The sequence below is a fragment of the Aplidium turbinatum genome, chromosome 9 (assembly GCF_918807975.1).
Source record: "Aplidium turbinatum chromosome 9, kaAplTurb1.1, whole genome shotgun sequence".
Classification (NCBI taxonomy): Eukaryota; Metazoa; Chordata; class Ascidiacea; order Aplousobranchia; family Polyclinidae; genus Aplidium; species Aplidium turbinatum.
The window spans coordinates 2,397,926-2,422,032 of NC_137480.1; the positions used below are offsets into that span (position 1 = coordinate 2,397,926).

Genomic DNA, 24,107 nt, shown 5'->3' on the forward strand with positions numbered 1-24,107 from the left:
GATTGAATATGGAAGCATATTGCAGTCAAACTTCAATACTATGCCACCTTGCTATTATGCCACTCTCGCAACTATCACTTTTGATCATCACCAACTAAATTCAATAGAAAGTATATTTACTATGCCACCCCTACCCTCGCTAGTATGCCACATGAGAGTACAGTATTACTATATTTACGAAACAATAAACGCTACGAACAAAACGACTGTAAAACGGCAAAAGTATATGTCTGTGCAATTGTGTTTGCATTATGTGAAAACCAAAGCTGCAACTCAACTTTGTATTAAATTAAGATGCTGACAAAGCCACACTTCTGTGGTGAAGACTCGATATTTGATTTTGCCAATTTACTGTGGTATATACTTCCTATTTTTTTTTATCACATGCAATTTTTTGGGTCATCATTGGTGAAGTGGAAGAAAAATTTTAATGAAAACTTTACGAAATATGGCGTCTATTGCGCTTTCCAGGGCGGCGGAGTCTGGTGCGTTGCTCTAGCACACACCCCGAGAGTTGAATCAGCGCTGTGTGATCTTGAGCCAGGTGCGTAATCACTAAGCTAACGACACAGATGTCGGAGGGATTCTGCCATGTCCAGAATCGAAGTCATTAAGAAATGGCTGACTCTAGCTTGATAAAAACAACTAGCAATAAAAATTTTGTTTGCAATATTGTTTTTCAACATATTGTTTCTTATTTTGTGCTCCAATATTGTTTTTCAAATTACTGTTTCTTGTATTGTGCTCTAAACCTTTACCACAAAATAAAAGTATCGGTTCTTGTCAGTTTTGTGAAAGTCAAGGTTTCAATTTTAATTGCAAACTTTGTGATATTTATTTTTAGAAAGGACAAAAATTCAGAAAAATTTGGCAGTCCTCTAAATCTGGCAACACTGAAGTTGGAGTTGGCTGGTTACAAAAGTGAGGAGTCGGAGCCGTATATTCTTGCTCGACTCCACAGCCCTGGTGCTTTCACCTGGAATAAAACCCATCTGTATTATGTATCCCAAATTTCAAGTCTTTGCCTCAAATTACTTCTGATAACTTTCACAGCATGTTTGAGCAATGAGCATTTTCAGACCTCTACCTTGACCATTTTTGTGTCACTTGCTTTTATACTTTGCAGTGGTACCAACACACTTTTTATCCAATGTATAGCCATTTCCTATCTTTGCCAGAGTAGCTTCAATGTAACACAATCAAATTGCTTAATTGTTATACCACTTGGCTTAGGCGCTTTATCTGCTTTCATTTTGGTCATTGCCTACTTCTCCTCATCTGTGATTTCCTTCACTGCCTCAGAGTGCCTCAGTATTATGTTTCATTTCCGCACTGTTCTCCCATTTATTCAGTAGCTTTTTACAATACTTTTTCCATGGCTCTAATCTATCTTCCAATTGTCCATTTTTTTTTCTCATGCAAGAACTGTTTGTAGTATCTCTTCTGCACAATGATGTTGTTTTTGCCATGCAAAAGATGTATCTGTTTTTTTCTTCCACTTTCATTCCCTCAATTCAAATGCCTTCTTTCTAGCATTTTCACTGTTTTTGCTATTTCTATTTTTGCTTTATTTTGGTATTGTACATGCAATGGACTTGTTTCTATCAATCCTCCATTTTTCATAATGTCCTCTTTAGGGGTGTTCTTCATTGTTTTTCCACCACCAAGTTTTCATTCAACCTGCCCCCTTTAACATCCCATATTCCTCTTTCTGACCCAGTTGTTGATCTTATCCCGTTTTAAATCTTGGGGAAGTACACTTTTTTCTTGTTTTTTTTAAATGCCTTTTAAATCCGTTTCCCAGCTTTCACTCTGCTACCTTCTCATTTTGCTGGCAACCAGTTTACTGTAGCACAATTTGGTGCAAAATTTTGCGACTTGTACACGGATAAATACGGTAGCTGTTTACTTTTGCGTGTGTATCACTGTTGAGACCTCTGTTAATCTTAATATTGTTATTATCTTTATTAGTTGTTTGTTGTACGTGATTGAAAGATGAATAAGCACTCTGCTTTACAACATCTCATATATTATTATTATTATATCTATCACTAACAAACAGTATTGCTTCAATACCTCTTCTGTAATAACTCATACTTTACTTTCTCATCCTTTCTAACCAAGATGTAATCCATCCTTGTTCTATGTCCACCTGAGTTATATGTCACTGCTTCCCAACATATTTTTGAAACACATAGTGGTGACTTTTGAATGATGGCTTCTTTACTCATTCACAATGAGTAAAGTAGAACATCATATTATCTTGGCCTTCTGGATAAATTTTGTTAATATTTTATATTGATTTTGGCAATGTGTAATTATGTCAATTAGTAACAGAGTGGGAACTGCTTTATTTGCTCTGGTGATCACAGTAGGTTGATATATGTGTGTAACTGTGTATGAATGTGGGTTGCCACAGTCAACCTCAAACATGAATACAGTAACGGTAGCTGATTGTACCAGTAATGACCGAAAGCTTTAGAACTGGTTGAAGGTAGGCTGCTGATTGAGATTTATTTCATTCTTTCCTTGCACATGTAGTTTTGCATAGCATAATGTGAAAACGATGTAAAATTAGGCTGGGTTTCCTTTATTTGGTTTTCCTTAACAACTTGTCAATCTGCTATGAGGTCTGTCTGGCTCACCACACTTCTGAACAGGACTCGAGTTTACACAATTGTGTTGTAAGGTTGTCAAGAGGTGCCTGTGTTTGTTTTTCCCCTTAACTTCAGCAAACCTGGAGTTTATGTCTGTTCTGTTCCTCTGTTCTTGTCATTGAGTGTGTGCTGAAGTGCACTGCTTGTGTCATGGGCAGGTTTGTGACAAACTTGTTTATTCAAAATGCTTGTAATAATGTAATCAAGTTAAGGTTTGTCTGTGATGGAGATCAATCACACCAACTAGTTTGTTTACTTGTTAGTTGTTAAACAGTTTTCATTTTTCGTTAGTGTTTCCTCAGAATCAACTCACAATTTGTACCATGTCAGAGGAAACGTACCATTGTATTTTGATAAAACTGCTTTTAAACAAAGAATTAATTGGGTTGTTTTAGTTTTTCAAAATCAGTTTTCATGCCCCAGTGAGTTTGTGTGGTCGAAATCAAGTATCTTGTTTCTTTTGTCTGGTTGTGTCTTCAATTACTATTATAAGAGACCTTTCGGTAGTTTTATTTACCTGCTACAAGTATATACACCTTAAAGTTAAACCTGATGTTCTTTTAGTTGATTGAACTAATTGTATTCTTTTTTTAGCCCAGGTTTAAGGATTTTATTTAGTTCGAAATAGTTTTGTTGTGGCTTCAGCGGGACTACTGGAGGCTATGACATAAAGATTTGAAATTTTTGTTCGTGAAATGTTGTGTCTTCAAAAGATAAATTATATCCATGTCGGAACCGTCTTCATTGGTAGACAATAAAATAAAAGTGGCTGGAACATCATTTGCTGTTGCAACCACTCAAAGTCAGGTGGACAGTCTGAAGGTGAAGCTGGACCACAAGGAAGAAGAGCTGAACAAGCTGACCAGCCGCCATCAAGACGCCATTAAAGAGCGTGATGAAATGGAAGGTCAGCTCAAAGCAATGAAAGAAAAGATGAAAGAAGCCGATTCGAAACTCTCCGAAGTGAGGGTAAGTGGGTGGTGCAAAGCAAACCGTCACCTTTTTTTGAAGAATTTAGCGAAACGCCTTCACTGTTATTCTTTTAGCAAAGATATGCTGTAAATTTGGTATTGCCAGAGTTTCGAAATGGTTGTCCAATATTAAAATAATTATCGTCATAATATTTTGATTATAGTTGTTGTTGTAAGTCTATTATCCACGTTGCATTGCGTGAGTACTCGCTTTCTTGCTATGCTGGTACGGTTACTGCCTTCATTCTGTGTACCAGGAGCAACTTTGACAAAACTTTTTGGGAATTACGCGAATGTTAATCATGCCGCAGGAGCTCCTTAGTGCGCACCGTAATACAACGAACAAAGCGTGAGCCCACAACGTCACAAGCACTGCAGACTGAACACAAAAACAATAGGCATGACGTCGTCAAGTGGATGATCGTCTGCCCCTAAAGTCGCACGCGGCAGGCTAGCGTTACTTGACGATTCTTTCAGTCAGTCGATTCGATGGTAAATAATGTCTGTGTACGTCAACGACGATGCACGAAATTGTGTTTTGTTGGCTGTGAGGTAAAACTGGAGAGAGTGGATGTTATCGAATGGATTAGAGTCGTATTTGGAGCTCAGCGTTTAATAGAGCTCAAAGATCAGTAGGTCACGCGTAGCTTCCAACACTTTCAGTATTGTGAGTGTCAATGCGTCGACGCACCAACACAACGCGCACCAACACGATGCGCAAATAATATCGATTGACATCACTTTGTCCGGACGTTTGGCGAATGAGTGGCCTTTCATGTCTTGTCATTGATTGTCTGTTCTGAATTGCACCCACTACTTTACAACGAGACACTGTCAAGTAAGTAAGTTTCTGATTTCAATCAGTTGTCGCTTGTTTTGTATGGTAGTTTTGTTCCTTCTTGTTGTAAGAGTGTGCGATATTGGCGCAGGCTGAATCAGAGGCGTTCATTCGTCAAAATGAAAGCGACCAGCAAGAGTTGGCCATGATACGTCGCCGTTCCTTGGTGGGAGGAGGAGGGCAAATCATCACGCAGATGTATGAGACCATCCTGATGAGGTGAGTGGTCTAGCATGTGACTATATTGATGGAGATTGGAGAATGCAATCACAATTGAGCATAAAATGCTTAGTTGTAAAACACGAACACCTTTTTACTCGCTTTCACGACGTTTTGTTTTTTGATTGAACCATGTTGTAACTTACGTCAGTTGCACTTGGTTTGACGAACTTAAACGTTTTTCTTCAATTGAAGTTCACAATCATTTGTGTTTTATCATCCAAATATCGCTGCGTTCTCATCTTGTGTATAGGTATGAGAAGTTAAAAACATCCCACGAAGATTTGTGCCGGAAGATGAATGAGGAAACAGAAAAGAAGACCAAGCTTCAAAAGCAATTGAGTCTGACTCGTATGCACAACAGTGGTGAGAAAACTTTATCACTTTGGGTTTGCGGCTTGTCTTGGTAGTATTGCCGACTCTAAATCCCAGCTAGCAATGTCACCGTTGAAACATTGTAGGCCTAACTCTGACAACATCAGACAGTGCTAATGCGTAGAGTAGACAAAGCACGATCTAGAATAGATCTTTCTTTTTAAACACGCTTCTGTTTATTGCTGTGACAATGTGACATGCATTTGAGCGCTAAGAAAAAATTTTAACATTGGCATAGTGTTTTTCTTTTCACTTTGCAAAACTCAATACAACATACCTGTATCCACCACAACGCGTATACTAGAAGTATGTGGTATAAGCACTGCTTTAACGATGACGGAAATAATCGAACAAAACATTACGTAACTGACACGTACCCGTTTTAATTGGACTCTGTCTTAACTTGCACGAAAAAAAAAATCTTTTTGAAAAACATCTCGTTAAATGTTAACATGGTGTTTGTATCGCTGCACCAATCTTGTGAGGGTGAGATTTCATCTGCTTGTGTAGATGATACAGGCTGGTTGTATTTTCCATGGGGAATGTTTACTACAATTGTTCTTTTAAGCGAAAGGTTACTTTACCTCCATTCACCTTTTATGTCAACATCGTGTTTGTTTTAGATAACTCTGTTGTGATACGCGTTGTAGATAATAATTAAATGAAAATGGCTGCTCAGTTATCAGTTGTTGACGAAACGCTACGCAATATCCTTCCCTGGAAGTCGGACTTTGTTAGATTTTCTTAAACTACTGAGTTGTTTTTGTGAGCACAGCGTAGTAGACGCTGTTTGCTCAGTAGATGCGCTCTTGTAAATCAGTCTCGTTATAAATCAATTGGTTGTGTCTAGGAGCGGAAAAAGAGCCACTGATCCGACAGCTTCATGCTGCCAATGAGAATGTGGAAGTTTTGCAGGTGAGATGTGCTTTGGAGTTAGGCTTGCTCTCTATGAAAAGCTATCGACCTTAGTACAAATTATAATCGAGGTTAAAACTTCGGTGTTTATTGCTGTAGAATTAAGCCTGTTTGATGTAGAAACGCCTATGAAAAACAGAAAAGCAAAAGGTTAGCAAGAGATCAATCAGACATGTTGCCCTAGAGCAGGGGTTCTTAAACTGGGGTCCGTAGACCCCCAAGGGGTTCGCGGACTAGTTTTGGGGGGTCCATGAATTGAAGGCCCAATGGAAATCTTAGTGTATAATTTCAAAAATGGAATAAATTTTTCAAAAGAAAAGAGATTAAGTTAAAACAACGCTAATGATTTTCCTCAGGTCATCGTTACTCATTGCTTTTTACATCGCCATGCATTAGCATCGAAAACTCTCCCAACAAATTTGAAAGAAATTTTGTCTGGTAGTGTGAAAATCGTTAGTTTTATCAGAGCTTGTGCTTTGAACCATCGAATATTCAAGAGGTTACGTCAAGAAATGGGAGCGGAACATGAAGTTTTCTTCTATCATACAGAAGTTCGCTGGCTGTCAAGGGGACAGTTTTGAAGCGCTTATTTGAACTTTAAATAGAAATTTATTTTTTTCTAAGAGACAAAAATATTGAACTCTCAAAGCAGTTTAACAGTGAAGAGTTTATTCAAAGGTTAGCTTACTTGGCGGATGTTTTTACTCACATGAATGAGGTAAATCGTTCTATTCAAGGCCCTGCCGTTACAACTATGGACACTTCTGAAAGACTTAAAGCTTTTCAGGACAAGTTATCTAGCTGTGGAAAAGGAGATTGGCTTTGCACACAGACATGTGCAGACATTTGGAAGCATTGCAAAACTCTTTCTGAGGTTACTGCTTAGCGCAGAGGATATTAAAAATACAGATGGATAGTTTGGATGCGTTACTCTTTTCTCGTTGAACTGAAATCTATCAGTGATGAGGACCTTGCAAAAGATGAGTTCATGGAACTAAGGGCAATGGAATCATTAAGAATGTCCTTCAATTCGAAAAGTATTGGCGATTTTTGGAGTTCGTTGACTCAAGCATATCCTCTTTTGGTAAAGAGAGCCATGGCTGCTTTAATCCTTTTTGCGACTACATATTTATGTGAGTCAGGATCTTCATCCTTGGTAACTATCAAAACAAAGAGTCGAAACCGGTTGGATGCAAAGGATGACATGCGTGTTGCACTATCAAAGACGAAGTCACAATTTCATGTTCTTGTTGAAGACAAACAGCAGCATTCTTCACATTAATGAAACTAAATCGAAGATATTGAAAAACAATCTGCATTCGCTATTTCAAAACATACACTTTGTTACCAACTCGTTTTAATTTTATTGCGTTATGTTATGTCTAATTCATGCTGATCAAAAAAGTTTCTCAGACTAGGCCAAGCAAACCAAAATTTGTTTTAAGGGGGTCCGCATTAAAAAAAGTTTAAGAACCCCTACCCTAGTGTCTCCTAGACCTAGAGGAATGGGTTTATTGTCAACGGCAGCAAGAAGTTGCTACGTCGAAGGGTTTATGACGCTATTCTCAGGGAGTGTCGATATTTAGCAATATATTTGAATCGCAGAATGCGTACTTGGTTAATGATAGTCGTTTTGCAATACAGTGCTATACAACATACATTTGTTGCTGTGATGAAAGTCTGTGCATTCGGTTTTGCCAGAATGTTTTATTTCCAACCTTGTGGTAGTGTAGGTTTTGTCTTAACATTCTTCGGGCTTTCCCAACTATTGTACAGGCACCACCGCCTCAGAAATACGACAATTAATATTCGCTATTCCTATTTATATAATAAATCTCCATTAGCTAGATAGCCAGCTTTTTCGACTGACTGATCGCAATCTTCAATCGCTGCCATCTGCTTATTCAGGAAATCCTATTATTTCCGGAGTGGTTTACCATTGTTTAGTTGTTGTTGCTTGGTTTGACGTTATGATGTTTTCTTCGAACCAAAAGCAACTTGTGATTATCATCACGTTCATTCCCAATCCTCTTGTTTCTTTGTATTTATTTCCGGGAACATAGTGAACTTGGTGTGGTAAGAGAATAGAACTTCGGTTCTAGAAGCTCAAAGGAAGAAGAACGATACTTTAACACGAAAGAGTGTTGGAGGCGTTTGCACTGTTGGTGTTCTATCGATGTTGGTATTCAAAATTGGAGTAACATCAGATCTGACCGTATGATCCACTTGGAGTATCGAGTTTCTGTGCTCTACTGGCAGCGTTGGCATCGCAATTGTCTCCTGCAAGAATACCCACAATGCACCACCACGTTAACAAATGTGCTTTTTTGAGACTGAGACTGTGACAGCAACACAGCAACACTGAGCACTGAGCAACACACAGCAACACTGAGACTGTGACTTTGTTGAGTTCATGAAAGAAATACAGCCTCACACATGTGGCTGCCTGGACGAGAAGGCATCCTATGCTAATGAGAAGCATGCATTCACTGAAGTGATATCCCACCTTCTTTTGATAGAAGAGTTGGAGTGTTATTTTCAACACCTGACTCGCTGAAACTTCGGAGTTGACAGTGACAAGGAGACTCTTTTATTTTAATATTGTTGATACAGTATTTTCATTGTTGAGACACTGAGCAGCAGTAGCTGGATGACTGCGGCATGTAGCGATTCAAACAGTGAAATGATAAGAATTGGGTTGAACAGAACTTGACATTTTGCATCGCTCTCTTTAGCGGGATTTGAATCGTGTGCGTGAAGAGCGGACGATGATCAAGAGGGAATACTCGTTGGTGATGAGCGAAAGGGATGCTGTCCATAAAGAGATTGACAAGATGCAAGACGACCTCACTGTTATGCAGAAGAAAAAGTTAGTTACTTGTTGTGTTTTCATTATTGTACATGTGAACTACTAATTTGTATCTACTTTGTGTGGTCACTATTAATGTGGCCCACCAATTGCCTGGTTAAATAGCAACATGAAATTGTGCTTGGTTGGAGTGCAGTTACGATATTGTAGCGCACACTTGTCAATATCCGGTATGCACAGAGAGCCACACTGAATTATGAAATTGTTTCAGTCAAAGCCTGGAAAGGGAAAAGTCGCAGCTGCTTGAAGAACGAGAAAAGTTAAAGAATCAAATCGTCAACCTGCAGCAGGGTTCGGTGAGTGACGTCAGAGCTGTGATCTCTCGTCTGGTTTGGTTTCACACTGATGCGTACGCCACTCTCAGGCTGCCGACCTGGAGAAGGTTTTTGTGGCGATTGCGACAATGTTGCTTCTTAGGCTAAGTGATAATTAAAACATAAATAAAGTTTGTGAAATCTTAGCTGAACGATTCGTGTGTGTTCCACTGATTGAGCTTTGTTGCAAGTGGTTTTCCTACACTGTACTGCTTGGCCAACCTACTCGCTGGTCCAGAAGATAGGGTTCTCGCTTTTGAATGAAAGACCCTTATGTTCAATACCCCCTCAAATTATACCAAAAAAATTAGTTCCCCCTTATCAGTCTGCATTGTGGGAATGGATTTAAGGCAATAATGTAGTTGCCCTCAAATCGGCGAGGATGAAACTATCGTAGATTGTAAAGCGCATAGAGTAGCACATGTCTGCGATGGCTATATTTCTGCGTACAAGAATGTCTTATCACTTTGGTATAGGTCACGTCATTAGACGCACTGGCCCTCCGTCAGGAATTGTATGCTGCGCAATGCGAGCGTAAGCAAGCTCTCCTGGAGAAAGAAACCAAGATTCACGAAGCATACACTGCCCAGAAGGCGCACGCCGTTGCCATAGAAATGGTAGAGAAGTTATCCTTGGAACGGGATTTGCTGCTCTCTACCGGAGAATTGACGAAGCAACAACTAGACGAAGCTCAACAAGAAGCCAAAGACGTCACGAGGTAACTCGACCACCGACCACCTACGCCATGCTCGGATCGCATTCCTCCTGTTTTAAATTTGTATATTAGCCTATTCGAGCCTGGTGTTCATTTCAGTTACCAACTTGGCCATAAAGCATGAAGTATTCTTAAGTGTGATTTATTCAAACGAACGTCTGCCAATGGGAAACTGTTTTGTGAAAAGTTTGCAATTCTTTATGTATCTGCACAAGTTTCTAGAAATTTACTGTGGGCTTGGTGTGTTTTGTGTGATGGTGACAAGTGAACATATATTCAAACATCACAGTTGCTGGCCTATGTAGAAGCGTAGACTTCTTCATTGCATCATCTTCATTAGGTGGCGCGATATAGCTTTCTCCGAGCGAGACAAGCTACGTCATGAGCTGGAGGAAAGTAAGCGCGTTTGTGACGTCATGACGACAGAGCGGGAGAAACTGATCAAACAACTTGAGGAAGCTGTGAAGGTGAGTTGCTGGGTTCACCTCACTGGTGGTTGCGTCTGAACTGACCTGATAATCTAGACTAGATCAGTTGCTCTCAAACTTTATATATTGTTGCCCCTTTCAGAGAAACTCTCATACGAAACAAGAAGCCTCTAGTGTACAGTGTCAGTGGTTCTTAAACTTTTCCAAAATTTTTGTTGAATTTTTTAAATAATCGAAGCTCTTTATAATCAATGAAAAAATACAAAAAAAATGAGAGAATAGGAAACAAATCAAATAATGCAAAATGGTAAAATGCAAAAAAAAGATAAAGACTAAAAAACAAAAAAGGATAAAGTAAAGAAATCACCACTAAAAGAACCAGTAAAAGTAAACCAAGCATTATCAAATGCCATAATTCAATTTATTTTTCAATTCCATTTCAAAGAAGTTTATTGGGATTAGGTCACTTGCATGGCTGCACGGACAATTGGGCAAACATTAAACACCAAGAGAGTTTCAATATTTTTTGAATGTGTATCCCAGAGATGGAGCTGATCACTGACATCCCACCACCACAACTGTGTGGGACTGATTCGTATGTGCACGCCTGCTACACTCCCCTGACACACATTTAGAACATTGTGCAAGCGAAATACTTGAGAAAACAACTGAAATTCATATCAATAAAGTAAAATTATTTCCTGCTTCTATTCTACAGGTTCACTTTGTTAACTGGTCTTCATGATTGTTGTGCAGGAACAGGATAAAATTAAAGAAGCTAAGCACAAAGTTGTAGCAAAGCTGCACGAGGTGCAGGGGAGAGCCAACATGAGCCAGCTCGAGGTGTGCGAGAATGCACACAGCCACGACTCGGCTATCGACTCGGGCGAGTGGGAGAACGAAACCAACAACAAAATCTTCAAGCAATTTCGTGTCGTTCGCGTGTTGCCACAGCAACATGACATCACTGTGGAACAAGGTTATTTCGTGAAATACAGCAGCTCGCGCAACATCACTTCCGGTGACCGGATATTGTCGATTAATGACGTTCCCGTCGGTGACAAGACGTTGGCGAATGTCAACGAGCTGGTTGGTCGTGCCAGTCCGTGCACGCTGCAGCTGGTCAAGCACTTCCCAATGTTTCAATGCGAGTCGAATACGAGTAGCCGCGAGGAGATTATGCCTTCCACCACTGCGCCACATCTAACTTCACCCAACAAACGTCATCATGACAACAACGTGTGGACAGGAAATGACGCACAAGTTCGTCTGCGTAAGAAAAATATGGTACGTCACCTGCGTGATTAGTTTTAGTTACTTTCCCAGCGATTGATGCGTTGGGCTGATTCCTCTCAAACTTCCTGATCCGAACTGTGGAACTATTTGCCCGGAAGGACGGTGCCAGGTCCATCGCCTCCTGTCATGGCACGAAAGTCGCTTTGCCATCTTCGTCCCTGATTTGCGTCATCATCAAACTAAGGATTTCTGGAAGCTTCTTTAAACTTTCACCATCTCCTCCGCAGGCTTTCACCCGTTCCACTGGCAGAGGGGGTGTTAGGTTATCGTTGACATCCGAGAAGATTCAAAACAAGAAGATTGTCAACCGCCATTCGGTAACTATGAAAACATTGTCAGCAATCGCTTGTTAGCAACAGACGATACGTCGGAGGGTAGAAAGTTAACAAACGTGTTATCTCTCCAACGAATATCAACCACTTTTTGTCCAACAACATTACTCTTCATTTTGTTTCCAGACGATGTTAGATTCGGAGGAGGAGTCCCAAGTGAGCGGCTTCACCGCATATTCGGATCCCTCTCATGGTCAGTGACTTGTGGATTGTTGAGGTCTATTGTAGTAGAGCCGACCTTTCTGACAAACATAATTGTCTCTGGACCTTTTCAAAGCAGGTTTCGTCTTACAACTTTACAATTGTCTTTATACGGTCCACAGGCGTGGTCAAGAAAGACGCTGCCCCTCAGACTGACGAGCCACTGTCCAGCCCTCGTTCGAACGGGAAGAAGAAGAAGGTGATGGATAGGTGTTGTGGAAAAGCGTCAACAACCACGTTATTTTAACTTTGTTAGATATCCAAGCAAACATAACTTTAAATGATGTATTATCCTGTTTTCCTCATCAGATGTAGATCAATTGATCAGTTGAATAATAGAAAGCGCGACCACTACTTTGCGCGTAGTTGTGCAAACACACCGGCACGTTTGTCAAGCAGAGAAGTAGTGACCACAATAATCATTTGTTGTCCATTATCCTAAACTAACGCGATCCTACTTTGATTTCAGCCCAAAATCGGCTCTTCCAGGTTTCTGTGGAACCGCAAGAAGAAAAGTAAAAGTGTCGTTGTCAGTTCGTCATCCGACGGCAACTCTGGTGGGACATGGCCCAGATTGGATAGCCCTTCTCTTTCTAACGTTCTTTCCACAGGCGGGGGTATGTGACAGCAATATAATGTTTTCACTTTATTTAATTTGAACCGATTGCTCTATTGATTGAACAAGGCCAGCTTAGGGAAGGAAAAAGCTCTGAATCTAAAGTAAACGTTTTCTCCAAGAGAACTCTTTAAATATTTCACGATTACAGCCACCAGCCTAGACATGTTGTATCCTCTGCACCCAGCTCTGACAATATTAACTGTTCCACTTCCTGTGTGATGCTTTCGCCGTGTTTAGGTCGGTTGTCAATCTTCGTAAAGAAACGGAATCGCCCATCCATATCTTCTAACACCTTCACGCCACCTGATGGTAACAGCGCTGGCCGTACTCCCCCAACTTTACGAGGCCAAACAAGCTTAAACTCTGTCCCCCACTATCCACACTCCCCCCGTCCGTCACCGAGTGCCACTAACCAACCAAGTGACGACACTACTCGGGCAGCAGGTATACAGATAAGACCCAATATTAATATTTTGTAGATTTTGATTGTCCAGCTATGGATTGTTTAAATTGATAGGTAAAAGATGCCGATAGTTAATGAACCTGGTTGCCACTAACAATGTCTTGAAATGAAGTTTTCTCGAGAAGCTATAACTCGCAACGTAACAGCTTTCATTACAGCACCCATGGAAGATGTAGCATGTCAATAAAGTGGGCTAAATCCATGTCAGCGCTTTATCATTAGGCAAGGCCGTTTGTCATGAGTTAAACTCAACCAATCAATTGTTAACGACTGTGTAATAATTCTTTCATTCCAGGGGCAGCATCCCGCTCGGCGCGTGGGGCAAAGAAGCCGCGGCCCCTCTCAGCCCCGATGACAGATAGGGGATTGTCCACGGTGAGAATATTTGTTGCACTTCTTTCGTGCGATTGTTCTAAGATCAAGATAAACATGTCTACTTTGTTGAGAGTTAGAACCAGCTAATCATGATGCTTAAGGTGGCCAAAAAAAATTGAAATTTTTTATTTTTGTTTGCACACCCGCTCATTTGAGGAGGATTCATGAAAAAATGACACTGTGAAAATTTGAAGTGAATCCGACAAGAGGAAGTGCTCTCCCACCGACCTCAAAGTTTGCTTTCTTTGGCATAATTCGTCAAAATTCCTTGAATATGTGACGTAATTCTTTTTTGACTTATCTGCATTGCAGTTGCAGCATTTTTGTGTTAACCATTGTGTTACTCTGAATTTATGATATAATAAGTGTTTCCACATGCAGAAAAACAGAAATAATGCACAAAATAGATCACATTTACAAGCGTTTGGTATGAAATTAAATGCACTAAACTTTGTGCATTTAATTTCATACCGCATAAAAGTACGTTTACCAGTCACGATCGTAACGCTTCATGTGACAACACATTGCCTAGAAATTGCAAGAGAAATGTTTGTAAAGAGTCAAGCCATTGGTTGACTTTATTGCACTTGTTGGAAGCAGCTTTCTGTGGTGCTCGACCACTTGATAGAGGAGCTGGTGCTGTTGTTCATTTTTTGTGGACTTCATTGAAGTAGCAAATTCTTCCTTCAGTAGCAAATTTGACTGCCCGCTCTGCACAATTATTGACGGCTTTGAGATGACGCCAAACTTTGCATGCTTCTTTATAATCATCACGATCACGCCATGTGTCGACAGAAGCAGTGACTCGAAAAGGTTAATTGAATGCTGTGTTACAAATTGTGCCAAAGAGAGACGTTGAAATTTGACAATTTTGTTTTGGGCAACACGACGAACATCTTCGGAAAATGGGTCTTTATTAAGAGCATTAACGGTTGCCTTCTTTTCATCATCTGTGATATTATCACTGAATAAAGGCAGTGCTGCAAGATCCTCACTGATGTACCACAAGTGCAACCTCAACTTTTTTCTGCCACTTGAGAAATTGCATTGTCAACCTCTTTATAATCCTCTGTGAGCTGTAGCATTGCTAGGTCATTTGTAGGGGCAGATATTGATGAAGGTGCTGCAAACCAAAAAGTGGCATAGATGGTAGTAGTTAATGTTACTTCATCTGCAACTGTACTGCAGTTGCAATGCAGTAGAACCACACCCCATACAGGCAGCTGACATGGCCCCTCAAGAGAGTCAACAAATGGACACCCACTCTAGTGTTGACTCTCTTGAGGGGCCATGTCAGCTGCCTGCATGGGGTGTGGTTCTTCACCACCTCTACTACGAGATGAAGGTCAATAAGGTTACACTGCCACTTGCTTGCAGTGCAGTTCTTGTGGGTGAAAGCTAATATCGCTACCACTGCAAAGACTCACGTTGTTACCAAACTAAAACGCATCCATCAAGAGCATATAGGAGAATCAAAGCACAAAGGGAGGCGAAATTCAGCTTCCCAGCTGACCTCAGAAGCTGACTTCACCCAGAGCTTAAGTGCATTATTTGATATTGCACATGCTAACTGGGAAAGCCGCACAACAATACCAGAAGACTGCCAGTTTTTGTTAGACCAATGTGGTGCATGAGAGATACTGATGACAACAGAGGACCCAATGCATCGGCAAGCTGCTGCAAAGTATAGAAAGCGCAAAGATGATGAACAGAGACGCAACAGAAATCGCATTGATCCAGTACCATCAAGTGCTGCTGCTTTCTCATCTGAAAATAATCAGCAGATGATGAAGATTCTTCCAGTGACCCACTGTTTGCACCATAAATCCAAATAACACCAAAACAACAGAAAACCCAGTAGGAGCAGCCATTACCAAAACGCTGCATTATCGATAATTCACTGTTTAATGCAGCACTGAACAGAACTATAACATCAAGTCGTCAAGCAATGATGATCGTCACTCCTGCTCTTGCTGCAGCTGAAATTGATATAAATGAATTGACAATGTCACATTCCTCTGTCATGAATGCTCGAAACACCTCACGTGAAAGCCTGGCAGCTGCAGTGCGGAAAAAATTTAAACCAACAGTTCCACTTGTTGCTCATTTTCATGGTACCATTTGACTAATGCCGCTGGCACAAAGTGCGACTCTTTGGCCATTGTAGTTTCTGGTATGCATGTTGAGATACTGCTTGGCATTCCGAAGCTGCCTGTTGGAACGGGATCACTAATGGGCCAAAAAGTAGTGGAATTCATACACGAGTTGTAGCAGAGCATTTAGCTGCACTTTGTTTTGACACAACATCAAGCAATATGAGAATCCACACTGGAGCTATCACTGTCGTGCAGCAGGCATTTATTTGAAGGCTGCTATTTCTAGCATGCCATGATCTCAAAGTCGTCAATGATTGTGCAGAGCGGGCACTGGGCAGTCAAATTAGCTACTGACTTCAATGAAGTCTTTACGGAAAATGAACAACAGCGCCAGCTCCTCTATCAGGTGGTCGAGCACCACAGAAAGCTGCTTCCAACAAGTGCAAGTAAAAGCCAACATGCCAACAGCTCCATTAAATAAAATCAATGGCTTGACTCTTTACAAACATTTCTTTTGCTTTTTCTGGGCAATGTGTTGTCACCTGAAGCGTTGTGATCGTGACTGGTGAACGTACTTTTATGAGGTTTTCTCTTAAGTTTAGTGCATTTAATTTCATACCAAACGCTTGTTAATGTGATCTATTTTGTGCATTATTTCTGTTTTTCTGCATGTGGAAACACTTATTGTATCATAAATTCAGAGTAAAACAATGGTTAACACAAAAATGCTGCAACTGCAATGCAGATAAGTCAAAAAAGAATTACGTCACATATTCAAGGAATTTTGACGAATTATGCCAAAGAAAGCAAACTTTGAGGTCGGTGGGAGAGCACTTCCTCTTGTCGGATTCACTTCAAATTTTCACAGTGTCATTTTTTCATGAATCCTCCTCAAATGAGCGGGTGTGCAAACAAAAATAAAAAATTTCAATTTTTTTTGGCCACCCTATTTGATGCTGTAGAATCACCGGATCTTATGAAGCTATTCTTTCAACGGTGTTTCCATCTTGAAATTCGTCTAAATAGCCGAGTGGTGTGCGGCCCTCGAAAGGGCGCTGGTTTGACACCGCCTAAGAGCATGTGGCCGTGTCTTTGGAAGGATACTTAGTGGTATGTCTGCATTCTGCAATTGGACACAAAAATTGGGTTCCTTGCCTTCCAGACCACTTAATGTAAACCTTCAACCACCAGGTGTACGGAGGCAAAACCTAACATCTTGAAATTGTGTTTCCGCCTTGTCATGGTGAACATGGAATCTTTGATTCTTGCCCAGTCATTCGTTTTTTGATAGATAAGTATCTAGCAGTGGGACGTGGGCGTCGTGTGTACCACCCCCTGCAAGGCCCTGTGTATTTCCACTAACCACCCCTTATTGTTCCAGTGGCAGCAGCCAGCCCCGACCACCAACGGCGCCCCAACGTTAGTCGCCAGGAGCATTGCAGACGACCACACCAAACAAATGTACGGTTCATATTCTCATTCACTTTGTATATGGTGAAGATTTATTGTTTTTGTTTGTTCAACGATGACGTATTGGTATCTCCTTCGTGTTCATCCGATCTATAAACTTCGTTGTTGCCATCAACCGTGGCACTGCGGGTTTGAATGAGCTTGTATCCACCCGGTTCCGACAGACCACGGCTTGCAATGGTACTCTGTTGTCGGTCATCCTTGCCAGGCTCGCCAAGAAGTGTTAAATCACTTTGATGAGATGGCTGCTTAATCCCGTTGGCATCGTTGTTTGTGGCCACGTTATGTGCTCACCTTATTGTCTTCAACCACAGATCCCCATCGCTTGATGCGTCACACAAACCCGACAACTACGATTATGACGTCCGGCCCGTCACCGAAACCTACAAGTGTGCGCAGTCCTCTGTCGCGGTCACCCCCATCCCTGTACGGTCCCCCACCTCCCCTGAAAGGTGGGTGCTCTTAAAAAGCTTATCGAAACTGTTTTTAAAATATATTTCCAAGTTTATGGCAAGAGATGCGGTTTCAACTCTCTCTTTCTGTAAGCCCGATCACTTAATTGTTATCCTCGAATTGCAGGTCGGCGTTCCGATACTCTCGCCAACAAAGCGTTCCGGAACAAGGCAAGAAGGTGAGGACATCGCTTCATCACTTGGCTGCCGTGTCGTGGTTAAAATATAGTTTTCGTCTTAAGTCTCGCAAACTGTCGGTTGATTAAATCACTTTGTGATCATTTGAATAGTTTGTGTTGTAAGAATTAGTGTCTCTGGAAGTTAATCTTGGGAGTTAGTTTGTAGAGGATTTGAACCACCGATGCATGCTCGGCCATCTAGGTTGACAATGTTCCTTTGTTATTGACTTGTTGGTTCCTGCTGATTGTTAGATGACTAGGTGCTGCTGATTGCTGGTGTGTAATTGCACGGAAGTTTCGAACCCGGGTCGCTTGATCTTGTTCTCTCCCCCCCCCCCACTGATCTAAACACGCGCGGCAACGATCAAAGCGACCTGAAGTGACGTGGTTTTGTGTCTTGTTTAGCTTTCACTGGCTCTGCCAACGTCATTCGCTTCTTCAATGAACGCTTCATCGACATCGCGTCCAAGGAGCGCCTACTCCCTCCCCCGACCCACCAGCGCTAGGTTTGTATCATTTTGTTAGCTTTGTCGTGTTCTTTAAATCCTTTTCACATGAAGTCCCCACACCAGGGGCGGGGTAGCTCACCTCCTATGACCAAGGAAAAGTCACCCCGTTTATTTGATGTCCTTGCAGTAGTTTAATGTTTCTCGACCACAATGCTTCAATTCACAAGACTCGGTGCAAAAGTTTCTATTACGTAACAAATCGACCTGAACAACTCTTCTAAACATCCTTGCATACAAGTCCACCTTGTAACATGGACATTGTCAAACCGTTTGTTTAAAGTGGACCTGTCGAGTTTCTCCTAAAGGAAACTAAACGACAAAATCAATGCATGCCATTCCACTGGAAGTAGTTGCTGATGTCGGATGGTGGGATCGGCCACCATGTAGTTTGTAGAGTACAGCGCTGATGCTGGACGATCCAGCGCGATGCACATCTCTCTGTTATAGATAACATAGGTGACGTCAAGGGGTTAGAATAACTTCCTCGAGTCTGGTTGCACGCACTTGTTATGAAGACAACAGAGAAAATAAATTAAAACCGTCTTGTTGTTTGTTGTCCTTCCAGCCAAGGACCCTCGTTCAGCGTCAGCTCACATTCTGGACACGACTCCAGAAAGTCGAAGACCTTGGAATGCAAGAGGATCAGGATTCCATCCGAGGCGTCGGTGGGAATGAAGCTCAGTGGATCCGAGAAAGGTGAGCGCCTCCATTGATGACATCATTTCGTTATGTTGTATTTTTATCACTGCTGTGGTTATTAGTCACTGGTTAACTTGTGTTTTGATCTAATCAAATGCATCCACTGCCTGTTTAAATGCAATATCGAATGCAATATCGAATGACCATGAAATTCGTTTGCTTATCGATCAGTGATGATAATGTCGAAATCAACGTTGCAGCCCGCTACAAGATCCCCCTTAACTACTTCCACCTTAGTTATTTCCACGGTAGGCTCATGAGGCACCAAGCTTCTTAGCCACGTATCCTTCTAATGAACCTGCATTGTGATGCACCGTTTAAGAAGAATTAGCGCAGTCTGTTGGCGATTAAATGCTGAAAACGTTAAAACGTTTTTTGACGGTTTTAATGGTCTCTTTATTTTATACATTTATGGGTGTTGGATAAGGCGTTGGCTTTCCAATTATGCAAACCTGGTTCGACTCCCAGCTTCAGCTGGTTGTTGAAAACACCGCACACCTCCACCTAGGGTGTAATAAATTGGGTGGGCATATTTACTGCAGGAAATGTGGCCGAGAGAAAATAACTGGCCACCCAACTCTCCTTAGTGCCAAAGGCTTAGTACAGTGAGAACCTTATCTTCTCATACCCGACACTTGGAATCAAGTATGGAACCTCCTTCACAGTTTTCTACATTTGTATGATGGATAAGGTTGGCGTTACAAGTGAACCAATTCTAGGGGATGTTTTAATAAGGTGCAAGGGTAATAAGTTATGTTCAACGAAAATTTTGGTACGAAAAATCGTTGAAGTGCTAACACGAGAAACTTGCTCGTGTGCCCTATAGCCTCTCTCTCGCACCCCGGCTTAACTGCACGATGATGGTTGTCGCGCGTTTGACGACGATATTATGCTCTTCAGGTTCCATCACCCTGTCGTCTGATCGGAGCACCCCAGTGTTGTTCCACTCCTCTATTGACCCCCCGAATGGAGGTACCACCAGTCGGTCCACGTCACAAACGGACGCATCGATGAGCTCTATCTCTGTTGCGTCGTCAACGCTTTCTTCCCGAAGTAGAAAGTGAGTGACGCATGATCCCATAGTTTGATCCTGTGATGACGGCTCGAGCATTGCTGGCCTGCAAGTTTAGTTTAAACATTGGGCTTTTAACATTTGTGAAACCGGGCTCCCAGCCATTGTCTTGCAATGAGGGGTCTAACATTGTATCCGTGTCGTTTTCAACCCGTCGTGTCAGTGGTGATAGTAGTCCCACAATCATCAAGCAAAGCTGCATAGCCGAGTGCCCCGGTATGGCACTTAAAAGGGCGCCTGTTTGACACCGTTCGAAAGCACACACCTGTGTCTTCAGCACGACACATACCGGCATGCTTGAAAGAGGACACTTGCTTTCTTGCGTTTCCACTTAATATTCAACCACTGGACGTAAGCCTGGATACATAGAAAGTAGTAGCCGCACATCGACCGATCAGTGTTGATTTTATTTGCCGCGTTGTATTGATCCATGACCATTCTTGTAGGAGCCTGAAGGCGCGTCATAAACGTCATCGAAGGACAATGTTAGTATCGAGTGGGCTGCTGTGACGTATTGGAAGACTCTGACTAACTAATAGAATGTGTTTTATTAATAATGGTGTTTGCTTGTTTGCAAAAGAATAACTTCTTTATTGCAACGTCACTTAAAACTACCCAAGAAAAAGTGTAAGTGCTAAATTGGACATTGTAATACAAACAAAGGTTACTATTGACAAGGTCGCTATGCGATCCGACTCTGTCCTGTGCTGTGCGCTGGTTGATCTTCTTTGAGGGCGTTCCTTCTACCTTACTAATGCGTTTGTGCTGTGTTTGATGATAGTGTTTAGTTTAACCACTTTGTCGTTTGGCATTTATTCACATAACCTTTATCAAGTCGGCAACATACGTTTCTATGGAAACCAGCCGGCTATTATTAAACTGCTTTAGTGCGTGAGTGTCGGTTCACTGTCAACGTTTCATCGGTCTGTCACGACTGCATTCCCCAATGAGTCGAATGTATGACATAGTCAGTGATGGGCATTATCGGCGATAATTTATCGGCGATAAATTTTTATCGTTTATCGTTATCGCTTAATTACTTTTTCAGTTATCGTTTATCGTTATCGCCAAAGGCAATATTTGATTATCGCCGATAATTAATCGCCGATAAATTTTATTTCGGATCAACACACAAGTGGAAAGACAATGAAAAGTAATATTTTTACTAGCCACCTAGTTAATGAAACTAAAATTAAAACCAGTTCTTCTTCAGTGCCTGAAGTGTGTGTGCACAGGTCGTTGCCATGGGAGGGGTACGCCCCCTGCAGCGACGGCCCTGACAACACAATAATTTTTAGAGTTGCAAATTGCAATGCAATGAAATGCATGCAACAAGTCTCTTGTTGTTTTGCTGCAATCGGCAATCGCGAGTGAATTTTACAATTAAAATGTAGGCGCACAGGCGGTACAGATTCCTTTGAAGCGAAGCGAAAAAAATTGGCAAGTGGTTTATGAAAGTGTCGCAATACGAGACCGCTTTTACATCGGAAACATGGTCTTTCGCGCCACCATCACTGAAACAAGTCATTGCAGAATATGATATTGCTTGAAGCATTTGACATGCAGACCGACATCACACTTTTTGCATCTTGTAGTAGTTTTTGCATGACAATAGGCGCATCGAGTTGCGTGGTAAAATTATGCTAAATACAGTATAACCTTTCTCATTTACCTATGCTGCATAGACGAGTGGTGACAGCGCTGAAACGGCAATCGAAAGGGCGCCGGTTCGACACCGCTCATGAGCACAGTGGCTCCGAGAGGGGGGGGAAGTCGGGCCAGTTTACCCCCTAGCAAAACATTGTAAAGGAAAAACGAGTAGTTTTTTGGTTTTGCACTTTTGAGGGGGGCCCATTTTTAGTAGTAAAGTAAAAATGTACCAACTAAATAATCAACAAATTCTTAAATGAAGTGCGTAGTTCCAAGTATTTCTCAATCATTGTAAATGTCACTCTCGATGCTTCTCATCAAGAACAAATCATTTTCGTGTTAAGGTAGGCGATGTTGAACAGCTTCAAGATGTAAAATCTGAAGCTGAAATGATTTCTGTATCACTGAACGGTTTCGATTGTATTGATAGTTTCAACCCGGTTTCAACTTGAAAGCTGGTGCTGTTTTAGCTAAGCGGGAACTATTTTTGCTTGACAACTGAACCTTAACTTCAAAATCTGCGTTGGCCAGGCATAGGAAGTTGTATTCAACATAAGTTATCTGGGAAAGTTAAAGGTATCAGTCCAAGCACGATTAAAGAAAGTAAATCCTGTACATTTTTTGTTTATGGATCATCATCAGTCATCATCTCCGCTTGCAGCAGATTGCGCATCAACATGAATTATTTGCTTCCAAGAGTGGCAATTTTGAGCCAGCTCGCCCAGTGTCGCCAAGTTGAGTCCAGTCCATGGTTGGATGTTGTCTTGCCATCGTTTTGGTTGTCTGTCACGTTTTCCTTTTTCTTCTACTTTTCCTTCTGTGCAAACTTTGCTGATTCCGAATTGTGATCTTTTAGTGTGGCCGAACAGTATTAAAACTTTTGATTTTATTATTGCTGCAACTGGATGTAATTTTGTCATAGTTCAAAAATCTTCTGTTTTTGTGTGGTCAAGTAGCCTTTTGGTGGTCATGCTTCTCATGATGTGATTTTGGAAGGTAGTGACTTTTCTGTATTTGAGTTTTTTGTTTATGGATGTTGTTGCTTAGGCTAAATCTGGTTGGAATTCATAATGTTGCCTACATAAAGCGTTGTTCAAATGTCTTATCATTTTTGAAGTAATTGATTATCTGTAGGCTTGTGGCATCTTTAAAGTTATAGCCCAGTCAGAGGAGAAATTCTGAAAAATCTAAAGAAAGCTGTCCTATCATCTTGCAAAAAAAATTGACTTCGATAGGGTAATCAAGGCGTGGTGCAGTCAAACCCAATGCTTTACATTACCCTTTTGCAATTGAAGCTCTAAAGACGTTTCTTAAATGCATCAAGTTGGAACCAACAAGAGCTTGATCGGAAGCTGAGTCAATGCTAAAGTACGGTAGCCTACAACTAGCAGTTTTAAATTTGTGACTGCTTTGCATTATGTGGATTACGGTCCTAAACAAGATTCACTGATGAATTTAATGAAATTAAAGGAAGATGTAATCTAAGTAAGAGAAAGCTGAGAAGAGTAGGCTACTACTCGCAAGCTAAAGTTGGAGTGGCAATTATAAATTTAAAAGAAAATGGTTTTCTTTTCCTGAGGACAGAACGCTTTTATAACTCCACTTAACTAGCTGAATCATTCGAAGGAAATGTATTCTACCGTACATTGCAAAGGATTCGATAGTTGTTGGAATTGACAAATATCAACAAACTCAAACATATCGTCGATGAGTTTGAAGTTCCATGAAAATTTCATTAGAACTGTTGCGCTTTGAGAACGTGGTTTTAGCAATTACTGAAATTTGTCAAGAATTGTTTGCGCTCCAGTAGGAATACGACTCAAAACCGATTGAAAAGCCTAACTATACATGTTGTGCATCAATTCAGACGTCTCAAAATTTTATCATTTGATGCTGTGATCTGTAACTTTGCATTGCAAAAAGTCCAGAAAGAGTTTAATTAAATCAGGGATGTCCAAAGTCCGGCCCGCGGGCCAAATCCGGCCCACGAGACGTTTTTGTATGGCCTGCGCCTGTTGTTGTACAATGTGTTATTTTTGCCTGCAGACACACAAAAATCATATAAATTCAACTTGCAGTTTTCAGAAAAATCATTGTGGCTGTTGGCCCGCGAACACTTATTATCAAATCTGGTTCGCGTGGGAAAAAGTTTGGACACTCTTGAATTAAATGCTTGGTTGAACTATTTTCGTTGCCTGTAGGCCTACTGTGTGTTTACAAAGCTTTCTAGACAAAATAGTTTGCCTCAATGACATTTTTGCTGCAAGTGTAATCCAGTGATTATTGATGATTTTTACATTGAGCGAAGTTCTTTTCATGCCGAGGAAAGTAGGCTAATTTCAGCTTAACACGAACATGCAACGCAAGATACAAATTAGTTGTATATTTGCTAA

General features: G+C 41.2%; 1 protein-coding gene across 3 annotated transcripts in view; it reads left to right on the plus strand.

The window, feature by feature from the left end:
* The first annotated feature begins 3,289 nt into the window (after nt 1–3,289).
* The window catches only part of LOC145777267 (uncharacterized), a 32,627-nt gene continuing 11,809 nt past the window's right edge, over nt 3,290–24,107 (plus strand). Inside the window, exons 1-22 of one of the 3 annotated variants that reach the window (XR_014290322.1) lie at nt 3,290–3,626; nt 4,558–4,685; nt 4,939–5,051; nt 5,911–5,975; nt 8,711–8,844; nt 9,056–9,140; nt 9,635–9,876; nt 10,214–10,340; nt 11,058–11,588; nt 11,825–11,914; nt 12,056–12,122; nt 12,253–12,329; nt 12,600–12,747; nt 12,987–13,193; nt 13,508–13,587; nt 17,065–17,144; nt 17,468–17,605; nt 17,733–17,784; nt 18,190–18,290; nt 18,859–18,989; nt 19,893–20,052; nt 20,511–20,549. Coding sequence is in view for 2 of the 3 variants with exons in the window: in XM_082588609.1 (XP_082444735.1) it covers nt 3,384–3,626; nt 4,558–4,685; nt 4,939–5,051; nt 5,911–5,975; nt 8,711–8,844; nt 9,056–9,140; nt 9,635–9,876; nt 10,214–10,340; nt 11,058–11,588; nt 11,825–11,914; nt 12,056–12,122; nt 12,253–12,329; nt 12,600–12,747; nt 12,987–13,193; nt 13,508–13,587; nt 17,065–17,144; nt 17,468–17,605; nt 17,733–17,784; nt 18,190–18,290; nt 18,859–18,989; nt 19,893–20,052; nt 20,511–20,549 (3,038 nt within the window). In the remaining variant the exon portion in view is untranslated. The remainder of the gene's footprint in view (nt 3,627–4,557; nt 4,686–4,938; nt 5,052–5,910; nt 5,976–8,710; nt 8,845–9,055; nt 9,141–9,634; nt 9,877–10,213; nt 10,341–11,057; nt 11,589–11,824; nt 11,915–12,055; nt 12,123–12,252; nt 12,330–12,599; nt 12,748–12,986; nt 13,194–13,507; nt 13,588–17,064; nt 17,145–17,467; nt 17,606–17,732; nt 17,785–18,189; nt 18,291–18,858; nt 18,990–19,892; nt 20,053–20,510; nt 20,550–24,107) is intronic. The other 2 variants (XM_082588609.1, XM_082588610.1) reach the window with 2 other exon arrangements.